Consider the following 11,432-nt stretch of genomic DNA (forward strand, 5'->3'; position numbering starts at 1 on the left):
AATTGAACTGATTCAACTGATTCTGCGCTGTTCACGTCATTGACCTGTCAGGAATCAGGATCTTCGAGATTAGTGATCCTTATCAACCATGCAGAAACCATGAATAAGCAAGAAGCACGTGGTGCAGACGGAAAGAGCAACCACTTGCTGATGTCATCATCTTTTTTAATGCTCTTTCCTTTTGTGGTCACCGTGCCAGCGTCCAACAGGAGGATAAAACTGCATTAGTGCAAGGTGAGTAATAATGCAGGGTGTGCGACTTGTGCAGGAGGCTTGTGCTTGTGCATCCTCTCTCGGATTTTTCGTCCGGTTGGCAGCCGATTGTTACAAACATCTCCCGTTCAGGCGGCCATGGTTCCGGTGCCGTACCATACGCCCGTTTCGTCCTGTCACAACGGCCCAGCGACGTCACGAGTGAGTGTCGTCTGGAGTGGTGTAACTATCCTTCTGGAAGAGAGAAAAAAAAGTATGGAGAAGATTTCCCAGCCCCTGGCGGGACACCGCATTGGGGAGATCTGGACGTATATATTCGCATCCATCATGGCGGGGGCTGGCCAGACCCTTCGCACTTTGTGTTCTCGTCATGACTCAGGAGCACATTCATGATGAGTGATATAGAGAGAAATCATTTCGGCTCCGATGCAGTTGCTGCTGGAGATGCCTCCACTGCGCGACCCCGGAGATAAGGGCCTTTCTCCGACCACGCTCCCCGGCCAACTTCGACGGTTGAAGCTGTCTGTACTCTGTAGTGATACTGAGGACCATGATTCTGCACATGTTGCGTACATATGCTGTGCCATGATCGAAATTAATCATACGAATATCGATAGGTTGAGGTCTCTGATCTGTAGACTGGATATCGAGTCGTATCGTCATGACTGTTACCGAGTAAATTACCGGAAGAAACGACAGCGGGCTTCCGTCTTTCCTGCCTCCGGACAGCTTCAAAGTCTCCGACCGGCCGAGTGAAACGCCGATTGGGAGACAGGAGGATGTGCCTCCGTACAGTAAGTAACAGAAACAGCAATGAAAAAACCTCGCAGTTCCGAGTTCCGTTAGTGCTAACCCTGCCGTCAGAACAGCCCTCGGTATGGAGACAGACATGGACATGGGTCCACCGATCACTCGTGATTATGGCCTTGAGCAGCTTACTAGCTGAAAGATGCTTGCTGATGTGTGGCTGTCGTCAACGATAACTTTAGTACTAATAGAACCATCTCCCCCCAGCCCAGCGATTAGTTACTGCAGTTCCAGACTCCTCTGACGACCGTCTGTCAACCCCTCGTAACCGTGGGCGGCCCTGCTGGTGAACTTGGATCGAATCATTATTATTATCATTATTATCCTCTTATTATCGGACGCTGCTGATGCCATCGTTACTGTCGCCGAGCTTGTGATTGATTGATTGACTGATAATTGTCTTCTATATACTTCCCGCGACGCGGTTATTATATCACATTGACTGACCAACACTGCTACTCGTCGCGATAAATCAGTCGACAGGATCGAGAGTGGAAAAAATTGTTGGATCTAGCAACAAGTCGTTCGTATATCGACGACAACCCAGAAACAACTAAATAAAGCGTTCTGCTTCATCTTATACAATGACGGCTCGACAGTCGACGCCCACGTCGGAACATTCGTCCCATTCAGACAGCAATGTCCGCAAGAGGGTCTGCAAGGCTTGCGACCGGTGTAGATTGAAGAAATCAAAGGTGTGTCTGCGTATGTCCTGCGTGAAGGCAAACGAGCTGACCGTCTAGTGCGACGGTGCCAATCCCTGTGGGCGATGTCGCGCCGACAATGCCATCTGCGTGTTCGGTGAGAGGAAGAAAGCTCACGACAAGGTGTACCCCAAGGGGTATGTATCCGCCGTCCGATCTGATGTGGGCATCCCTAACGCTGCTACTACAGATACGTGGAGATGCTCGAGCAGCAACAAGCATGGCTGGTCCATGGCCTGCAAGAACTATACCGACGAACCCACGAGGGCGAGGGCTGGCCAGGAGAGCCGCTCAAGCCCGAAGCCAACGGGCACCCCCTCACACACGACCTGCTTAGCCGGCTAGGGGCTTTGGATCAGAGCAAAGGAGAGCACTTTGAGGAGAACACGGAGGTGATGCAGCAGGAGCTGTGGAGGCAGAATGCCGGATGCATGCAGCGCCAGGAGTCTTCCGATGGCAGCTCAGATAGCGCCCACTCGCCCGTCGTCAACACGACGACATCATCCACCAGATTCGCAGACGCCGTCGCTCGACATCAGCTGCCCCCGACGCCGCCCAGCTACAGCCCGTCCCGGGCGCAGCCTCTCTCGATCAAGACCGAACCCACGACGATGTCGTCGCTCAGCAACCCGGCCTATTCAGCGGCGATGTCCGTCCAAGGGGTCGTCGACCCCGTCGCGCTTCAGGGACCGCAGCAGCCGTGGCCGCAGAACACCTTCAGCCCGTTCGACGAGATGGACCTGATGAACACGGCCGACTATACGACGCTGTCGTTTGACGACCAGACCCAGAACACCTCGTCACCGCTGTTCAATCGTCAGATGCCGATGAACTGCTTACCGTCGACGGGGTTTTTCGATCCGAATGACGATTTCAACCAGTTTCTCAACGCCAACACGGAGATCACGTCGATCTAATTTGACCATATCCGCTTAACGACGTAATGCATGTATACTACGGGGTACTACATGTTTATTTTTTTTTGTTTGATCTTCTGGGGAAAATTTCTTCTTGTACAGCGCAACTTGGGAGGTGTTTTCAATCCCTGGTCGTCTACGGTGCACTCTTTGCAACAGGAACGGAACGATCATGGGTGCTTGGCGTTTGGAGAATCATATGGCATGGCATGGCATGGCATATATTGGTGGGGTATGAGTATGAATTTTTATCTTTCTCAGCTTTACGATTTAGTTGTTAGTTTCATTTTTGGTGTTTCTCTCTCTGCTCTGCAGCATTTCACGATCTGGTATCAGCATCAATATGAATAATCATTCACATCTAATCTAGTCCTTCAGCTGATAGCAATTGATTGTGTCAGGGTTCCACGGGTTCTCCTACCTAGGTAGGTAGCTCTACTATACCGCGGCAAAACAAAATCCAACAAAAAAAAAGAATTCACTACCGGGGAATAATCCCGACCACTCATTTTTCGCTCTTTTTTTTTCCCCATCATCATCAATTATCACCATCTTCATCATCTTCACAAGACTTCAGATTCTTACTTTCTATCGAATCTTTACCGACGTCATGTACCTAGCTAGCAGGTATATACCTCGTTAGACCTAATGTATGTAAATAAATTACGCACAAAAAACCTTGATATACTTCTAGCTTACTAAACGGCTAGTGAGAGAAAAAAAAAGATTAACCAAGTCAATTGATAATCATTAATAATGATGATTACTGGCAATGCCATCTAGACCATCGTAAACCAGCAAGCAGCACATGCTGACTTATCACCGTCTCGACCTATCGATCTGATGATGATGACAATAATCCTGATTACTGATGATGATGAGGTCAAGTCCATTTCAGCTCCGTTCCATGGACTGGACTGTCCGCGGGTCTGACACCCCTCGTCCGTTCTCGTCTCGTCGACTCGTCAATCGTGACGTCTCCACTCCACTACTCCGTACTATGTAAGGTCCATATTTCGATCCCGTTTCGGTAGGTATGCTATTAGCATACTTAATAATGGCTCGCTTGGCTGGGCTGGGCAGGGTAGGGCAGGGTAGGGCAGGGCTAGTTCGATTGTTCGGGATCCATTGATCTATTATTCATCCATCGATCGTCGACCAACGATCATCGATCATCGATCCAATGATTAATAATTACAGAGTAATCAGTCCAGCAGGGCTTCTAGACCATTGAACCAATGTCGAATCAACTTAGTACGTTAGAAGCGGACTGCAGATCCACCGGTCTATTCTGATCTGGTGGTTCCGATCCCGATTGATTAGTCATGACCGATTATTTAGATTGATTGATTGATTATTGGGGTTATGATTCTGCCGCGCGATATTTTTTTTCTTTCGAGGCCCGAACATTATCCGCCAACTACAGTAGAAAAAATGAAGGAGGAAGGGAAATGGCTCAACGGGTTAATAATTGATTGAGTTGATTGAGTTAAACTGAACTGAATTGAATTCAATTGAAGTATGCCCTACTTCTCGTTCGTTCACTTTACTATAGTCAAGTCTATAATAGTCAAGTCTTTTTTTTTTCAGATACAGTTATATGAATCGGTAGTAATAATGCAGTCGAATTGAATTGAATCAATGGTCGATCAATAATACCAGTGATTATCACTAATTTAATAATAATAATAATAAGTGCAGTTATTATTATACCTTAATAATAGATGTCAGACTAGAGTACTCCGTATCAAAAAGTAAGTGCCTACTTCGTCCTATTCTGACTAAGGCACCTATATCGTAACAGGTAGTACTACCTAGTTCGGTATGTGCCAGTTGCATGTGTACTCACAGTACATTACCTTATGATCAAGAGCTAATTGTCAATCTTTCCAATAATATCTGTCTTTATCATATCATGATTGTACGTCGTTGATGTCACTAGTGGCGTAGAATTTGCCAGTAATTCTCTCTCTACTACGGAGTACTGGATACCGACAGGATACATATCTAGGTACTCTGCACAGAGTATGTACTGCATTTATTTATACTCAGCTATCGAAGAAGCTGCTAACAGCCTTTACTGACTTACCCTAGTTGAGCTTCACTTGGTGTAGACTCTAGAGCTTAATTCCACAATCATCACCATCAAATTAATAACTTCTGTATCTCTGTGTGCGTTAGTCAGTCCATGAGGTAATCGCTTACATAAGGTAGGGTCAATTAGGTACTACGTATGTAGAGTACTTCCCAATCCGGTAGAATGCACCGATTACCTAAGGTGGAGCTTGGATTGGAACTGGAATCGGAAGATTTGCCAAGATCAGATAGATATACCCACACCGATCATCGATGATCGATCACCGGCGGTAAAATAAACCCTGACTGACCCTCTGTGCTATTGCAGGGCTATTATTGATTTGCAGGGCTATTTATAAGCCTGAATGAGGGTCCAAATCCGGTTGTATAGTTGATTAATGTAAATTATTATTTTACTACCTTAACTTAAGTATGGTTACTACAAAGGTAACTCTGCATGATACCAGAAATTTCGAGCACGGGCAGGCCGTGGCACGGTCTTTATTTTGCGGCCTCTCCAAATTCCTTGATGTCGCTCGCTCGCTCCAATATCACGCTAGTCCAGGACAGGCAAAAAGAAGACCCCTGCAGTCCACAAAGAAGTATGATCAATAATAATGAACCACCTTTACTTGACATTTGACATCGTGGACCAAGAGTTTCTTAGAAGAACAGTCTCAATGTTCTCTGTAGGTGCCAATGCTAGGTAGTTTGGCAGTTCAAAGTTCCTAATGTGGCAGATATGGTAGATAATCAGAACAATCTTAACTAGGTAGACCGTTATTATTTGTCAAGTTGGTCATATGCTGGGATTAATTATAGTGGTTTTTTCTTTTTTTTTTCTTGTTGTTAAGGAAAGGAAATTATCTATTAATTGTCGGCCGGCCATAGCTGTAACGCAATAATCCACTTGTCTACCTACCCAGTAAGTAGTCAAAAAGCAAAAAAGTCATGAATCTTATTAATTGCATACAGCATCATCGTCATGGTTCGGAGTTAGCGGACTTTACAAAGCTTCATCGGACCTCAGACCTTGAGGTTCCCGAATACTGACAGCAACACGGAGACTCAAAGGGATACTTTGATCTTCTTTCTACAGTAGGTACTTAACTAGATCTATCGCTGAGCGTGGGAAGAATTTATAAGCGGTGGCCTGCATCTGACTTGAAGAAGTACGAGTCAGCACTGGCCCATCGACATGATGTCCATCACGACAAAACAATTTCATAGTAACTATCATGGGAGCATCTAATTCAAATAGGATTCAAAGGAGAAGAAGAAAAAAAATAATGATAAAAAGATTGTCCGAGTATGAATGTACTATGTGGTCTGATTATGTAATGGCACAGGCACAGAACAAGGGCGATTGATTTTCGAAAGTATGGAGGGTCTTGCAGAAAATAAAGGTCAAACAGACGATCGACGATACAATATGATTCGAAAAAAAAAAGAAAGAAAAGAAAGGGGGGAAAAAAGAAAAGCTATTAAAAGACTACCATAGTCGAAGATAAAAAAATTGTCCCCGGGGAGGATCGAACTCCCGACCTTGAGATATCATGGAAGTTGCTGCTTCCATGTCATACTGTAGTATGAGACTCACGTGATAACCAGCTACACCACGGAGACAATTGCTTGAGAGGTTCGCCTTGGTAGAGATCTATGAAAAGGAAATAGTCTGATTACGTAACGTCACAGGCACAGCGCAAGGGCGATCGATTTTCAAAAGTATGGAAGGTCTTGCAAGAAAGTCAAGGTCAAAGACGATACAATACGATTCAATACGCCTCCTTTCTTTATATTATACTGGAAGGAAGGATCAGAGTTGATAGGAGCCTTTATTTCGGGTCTGAATCTAACTAATGAATGAGTGAATGAACTCAATTGATCCTGTCTGGCCGGCTGTATCTTACTGTTTGGTATTGTCAGGTAGTTCTTTCATCACAAAACAAAGCAAATTGTTAGGTAGGTAACACTGCCCTGTAACGATTGCTGTGATGTCATTGCGAATTCATTAGCTAGTTACCTAACTGGCTAGCTAGTTACCAAATTTGATAGCTTTTTTTTTTATCAGAATAATTATTATTAAGTACTGTCTGACGAAGAAGAATATAGATCTTATCACACCGGAAGCTGGTCTGGTCCGCGCGGCCCGCGGATGGCCCGCCTCGGATATCGTCCTTCGTTTCCGTGCGGTCCTACGTGCTTATTTCTGACAGCTGCGCAGTCTAGCCCAGCATCTAGCCCCGTTTCAACTGAACTAAGATTGAACCATAGCTGGTACAGTTCTATCTACCTGCTGTCAAATATTGGCCTGAGGGATAACCGCAGCTCAATTGAATCCATGCGGGGAAGCCACGTGACATAACCTGGAGGTTACCGTTTTAGCCTAAATGACAATAATATACCCGAAAAGACAGATATGCCATGGAGATGGAAGAGTTGTTGAGAAATTACCCGCAAGAATGAGAATACTGCTGGCAGCTTTCTTCTCTTATTCTTTTCGTTCTCTTCCTTCTCATTGTTTCTGACGCCGGAATTGAAGTTGATCGATCTGCGACTGCGGGGTTCCATCCAGCCCCTCATTCAACACCAGCATAATCCTGCAATCAACATCAACTCCGTCAACCTTCATCAAACTGAAAATGACAGACGAATCCGCCTTTACATTCATCCCCCTGGGCGCCATTATCCAGGAATTCCGCGTGGCCGGTCACAACATCGTCCAAGGCTTCCCCACCCAGGATGACTACGTCAAACACAACTCGCCCTATTTCGGCGCCACCATCGGTCGCACGTGCAACCGCCTGAAGGATGCTGTCCTTAACAACGTGAACGGCCAGTCTTACCCGCTGGCCAAGAACAATGGGCCCAATTCGTTGCACGGAGGGAAGCAAGGATGGGATGCGCGAGTTTTCGAAGGCCCCACGCCTGTTAATCGCAACGGCAAGGAAGCCGTCCTGTTCAAATATCTCAGCAAGGACGGCGAGGAGGGCTACCCAGGTACCGTCGAGCTCCGGGTTTGGTATATAACCAGCAAGGAAGACGACAAGACGGTCCTCGAAGCCGAGTATGAAGTCGAGTTTGTGGGAGACGAGGCGGAAGAGACGGCCGTGAGCATCACCAACCATAGGTCTGTATCTGTTGACTTGTTTCTGTTTTGATGTATGCAGACTGACCTGTCTCATCTAGCTACTTTAACCTTTCCGACGGACCGACCATCGAAGGAACTCAGGCACAGCTCTACACCGATCAGTACCTGCCCGTCGACAGCACGGGCATCCCCCATGGCACGATCGCGCCGTTCACCAAGACCAACGTCACGTCGCCGTTTGTCCTGGGCGTGACCGACCCCGACATCGACGACTGCTTCGTGGTGGAGACGGATCCATCCAAGGTGCCGCTGGACACTCGTCCGCTGCCGCTGAAACTGCTGGGCTCGTTCAGCCACCCGGCGACGAAGCTGCATCTCGAGGTCTACAGCACCGAGCCAGCGTTCCAGTTCTACACGGGCAAGTACATCGATGTGCCGGCGGTGGAGGGAGCGCCAGCCCGTGGCCGGGGCGCCGGGTTCTGCGTCGAGCCCAGTCGCTATGTCAACGCGCCGAACGAGCCGGCGTGGAGGCAGATGACTTTGCTGAAGAGAGGTCAGATCTGGGGATCGCGCATCGTCTACAAGGCATGGAAAGAGTAGTCAGTCGGTCGTCTGTGCGGACCGTATATCTCGTATGTCAGCGATTATTGATACGAATGAATACTACTGTACTGATAATAGACGTCCTGCTGTAGAGACGCATGTAGAACTACCACGAGGATCTCAACAATCCGTTACTGGAGAGGAATCTCTTCTACAGCTAACATAGAGCTCTCATACCTGCAGTTGGAGTAGGTACTAGAGGTATTACTACAGGTTACACAACTTCAAATCGCGCGGAGTCCGAGTAGTACCCTCAAGCTCTGACCTGTACAGTACCTCCGAGATACTCGGGGATAACATTGACGTTGACGTTGACGTTTGACGTAGAACGGTGAACGTTTAGGTATGTAGTTACCCATTGTCGTGGACATGGTCATACCCATACCAATAACATTATTTATTCATTCTAGAATTCAGCACCGTTTGTATTACCTTGGGGATCTATCTACCTAGGTGATACTGAATAATCCCAGATCCAGATCGTCATGACTGACCATCTGCAGCGCATGCATGCATGCATGCTGTACATACATGCAGTACACCCAGCCTGAAACCAGCCCGAGCACCAGCCCTGAACCTGTCCTGGTCCTGCTGTGGCAGCTGTATTGTGTCGTGTCGTGTCGTGTCATGTCATGTTGCGTGCTTGCCTTCGGAGCTGGATTTAACAAACTTATATCCGGCCGGCATTATTGCAGCGAACTTACGTCCGTTGCATGTCGTCCTTTTTTGGGGAGGGCCTTTCGTAGTTCTGGGCACAATCAATCAATCAATCAATCAATAATTAAACGCTGAAAGACTTGGAAGCTGAGTTAGTTACAGATGGATGGGTTAACTTGTCGCTGCTGAGATAGGTAATGGTAGCAATGCAGTCAGTAAGTCAGCCAGGCAGGCTTGAGTTACCTATCTGGGTAAATAGTAATAAATAATACCTAAGTACCTGCCCATACTGGACCGGTGAGAGTTTTAAGGAAACTGTTTAATTGACGGTTTCAATTTTCTGGACAGTTTTTCAAAAAAGGAAAAAAAATTGATATCATCCGAAAAGTTTTCTTTATACCTGACCTTCCTATATTATAATAATAACGTTTATAATATATGGAGTCAACCATCATTTCCAAAAAAAAAAAATAAAAAGACTCCTTTAATGCCTCTTACTTCCCTTAATATCTTTTTTTAACTAATGAGCTCTGTACCCTTCTCTCTTTCCTGCCTACCCAAGATAGGGATTCAAACTACCACGCCATATCATAAGATTTGGGAAGAAGATGAATTAGGCTTTAATTTGTATATACATCTAATCTGATCTAAGCACTAAGAAGACTATCTAAACTATCCATCTATATAATGACTTGGGGCTATAAAGTACATAGTAGAGAGATGCTATAAAGGACGTTCATATTTTGGGGAAAAAGGGAAAAACCATTCGCAATAGTTGACATTTTTCTATCTATAGGAATTAATATTTGCCCCTAAATAATAAATCATAAATGAACATAGTTAGTTACCTACCTAGGGATGGATAATCTTTCCTTTGTTTTCCTTTCCCTAGAACTACATACAGTACATGTACATACAGGCTTGATTCTGTCTAGTAATAGCAATTATCTGTACATAGGTAGGCAAACTCCCCTGCCATCCCACCTTTTGGACCACAGCAATGTATGTACATACATCTATCCACCTAGGTCAGTGGGTAGGTGATAGTCACTATTCAGTTACTCTGTATTATTATCGTTGTTATTATTATTCTGATTGCTCTATTACTCGCTTCTGGTCGATCTGGTCGAGCACTGCTAATCCATATACCTAATTAATTAATTAATCAACCATCTAACGGATTAGTGATATTGTTTATTGTCATGTCAATGCAAACGATGAAGACGCTGTATTCTGACTGAGAACAGAACTAGAAATAGAACGAACTCCTAGTTGACTGTATTTTGTCAATTAGATACCTAGAGAAGATTAGAATCATGAGAGAATAAAATAATAAAATAATGAAATAGGCTGGCTGTTGGAAACGCCCGGTCAGCTCGCGCACATCTAGGCAAGCTCCCGGAGCTGGCCTCCTTTCTGATCCCCTACAAGCCCCTAGAAGAGAAGCCCTCAATCTAGGTTCTTCTAGCTTCATTCTTTCTCTTTATAGAAATCACTGAGCTAACTCGGCGTGCAGCCTATTATAAGCTAAGCCCAAACCCTAAGGAGATCGAGTCGAGTCGGGTCGGGTCGGGTCGGATTGGGTCGATATGATTCCATCCCCTTCTTTTGTCTTGGATAACCGTTTACTTTCAGTCTGCTTTCAGGGGTAAGATAAGCGTTACTCAAGAACTGCTAGAACAGATCTGACAATTACATAATTGTTCTTCTCAGGCACAAAATGAGCTTAGATACTCTATGTACGGAGTACATACATGTATATGTACAGTACATACATAAGGAAGAGGAATGTCATAACTGACAAACAATCATAATGACAATAATGCAGACTCCTGGATGGATATGAACCCGAACGACATATTATTATTTTATTTCCTTTCACTAGTTATGCACGTACATACAGACATACCTATCTAAGTTAATTCCCCGCACTTATTATTTACTCCGTACTCCATACTCCACGCTGCATGAGCGCCTCCACAAAGCCACCCTGAGTAGGTACTCCATACTTACTCTCACCTGATCTTCACCCCCTGACAAGACAAGACAAAAAAAAAAGCCTCATTATTTTGTGGACGGATCTAACTACTCTGTAGTTTGATACGGAGTTAGGTGCTGCCTAAGGCGGATTAGAAGAGAGGACTGGACTGGACGTCCTTCATGTCCGGACATCGGAAGCCGTCGGGGCCGAGACGACGAGGACGAGGACGAGGAGGAGGCCTGTGCCCTAGCAGCCTAGCTAGTAGCTAGGTAAGGTATCGAAAAGGTTATTAATTATGATTGATGACTGTAATTAATTAATGAGAATAATAATAATAATAATAATAATAATAATAATAATAATAATAATAATAATAATAATAA

At 45.3% G+C, this 11,432-nt stretch overlaps 3 protein-coding genes and 1 non-coding gene across 4 annotated transcripts; 2 read left to right on the plus strand and 2 right to left on the minus strand.

Moving 5' to 3' along the window:
• Nucleotides 1-600: 600 nt before the first annotated feature.
• VTN77DRAFT_7739 (uncharacterized protein) lies at nt 601-1,110 on the minus strand (the record flags this gene model as incomplete). The annotated part of the gene is made up of 1 exon (XM_069424160.1): nt 601-1,110. The coding sequence occupies one exon, from the start codon at nt 1,108-1,110 to the stop codon at nt 601-603; it is 510 nt and encodes a 169-aa protein (XP_069275123.1).
• Nucleotides 1,111-1,604: 494 nt separating this feature from the next.
• On the plus strand, nt 1,605-2,641 carry VTN77DRAFT_7740 (uncharacterized protein; the record flags this gene model as incomplete). Its single annotated transcript, XM_069424162.1, has 3 exons — nt 1,605-1,715; nt 1,764-1,861; nt 1,915-2,641. The coding sequence occupies 3 exons, from the start codon at nt 1,605-1,607 to the stop codon at nt 2,639-2,641; spliced, it is 936 nt and encodes a 311-aa protein (XP_069275124.1).
• A 3,593-nt stretch (nt 2,642-6,234) lies between these two features.
• On the minus strand, nt 6,235-6,343 carry VTN77DRAFT_t119. The gene has a single exon. It is a non-coding gene; the product is annotated as a tRNA-Met (tRNA).
• Nucleotides 6,344-7,359: 1,016 nt separating this feature from the next.
• On the plus strand, nt 7,360-8,408 carry VTN77DRAFT_7741 (uncharacterized protein; the record flags this gene model as incomplete). Its single annotated transcript, XM_069424163.1, has 2 exons — nt 7,360-7,847; nt 7,907-8,408. 2 exons carry the CDS (start codon nt 7,360-7,362, stop codon nt 8,406-8,408), a joined length of 990 nt encoding a protein of 329 aa, XP_069275125.1.
• Between the last annotated feature and the right edge of the window lie 3,024 nt (nt 8,409-11,432).

This window comes from Rasamsonia byssochlamydoides, assembly GCF_041956645.1.
Source record: "Rasamsonia byssochlamydoides strain NRRL 3658 unplaced genomic scaffold VTN77scaffold_64, whole genome shotgun sequence".
NCBI classification, from domain to species: Eukaryota; Fungi; Ascomycota; class Eurotiomycetes; order Eurotiales; family Trichocomaceae; genus Rasamsonia; species Rasamsonia byssochlamydoides.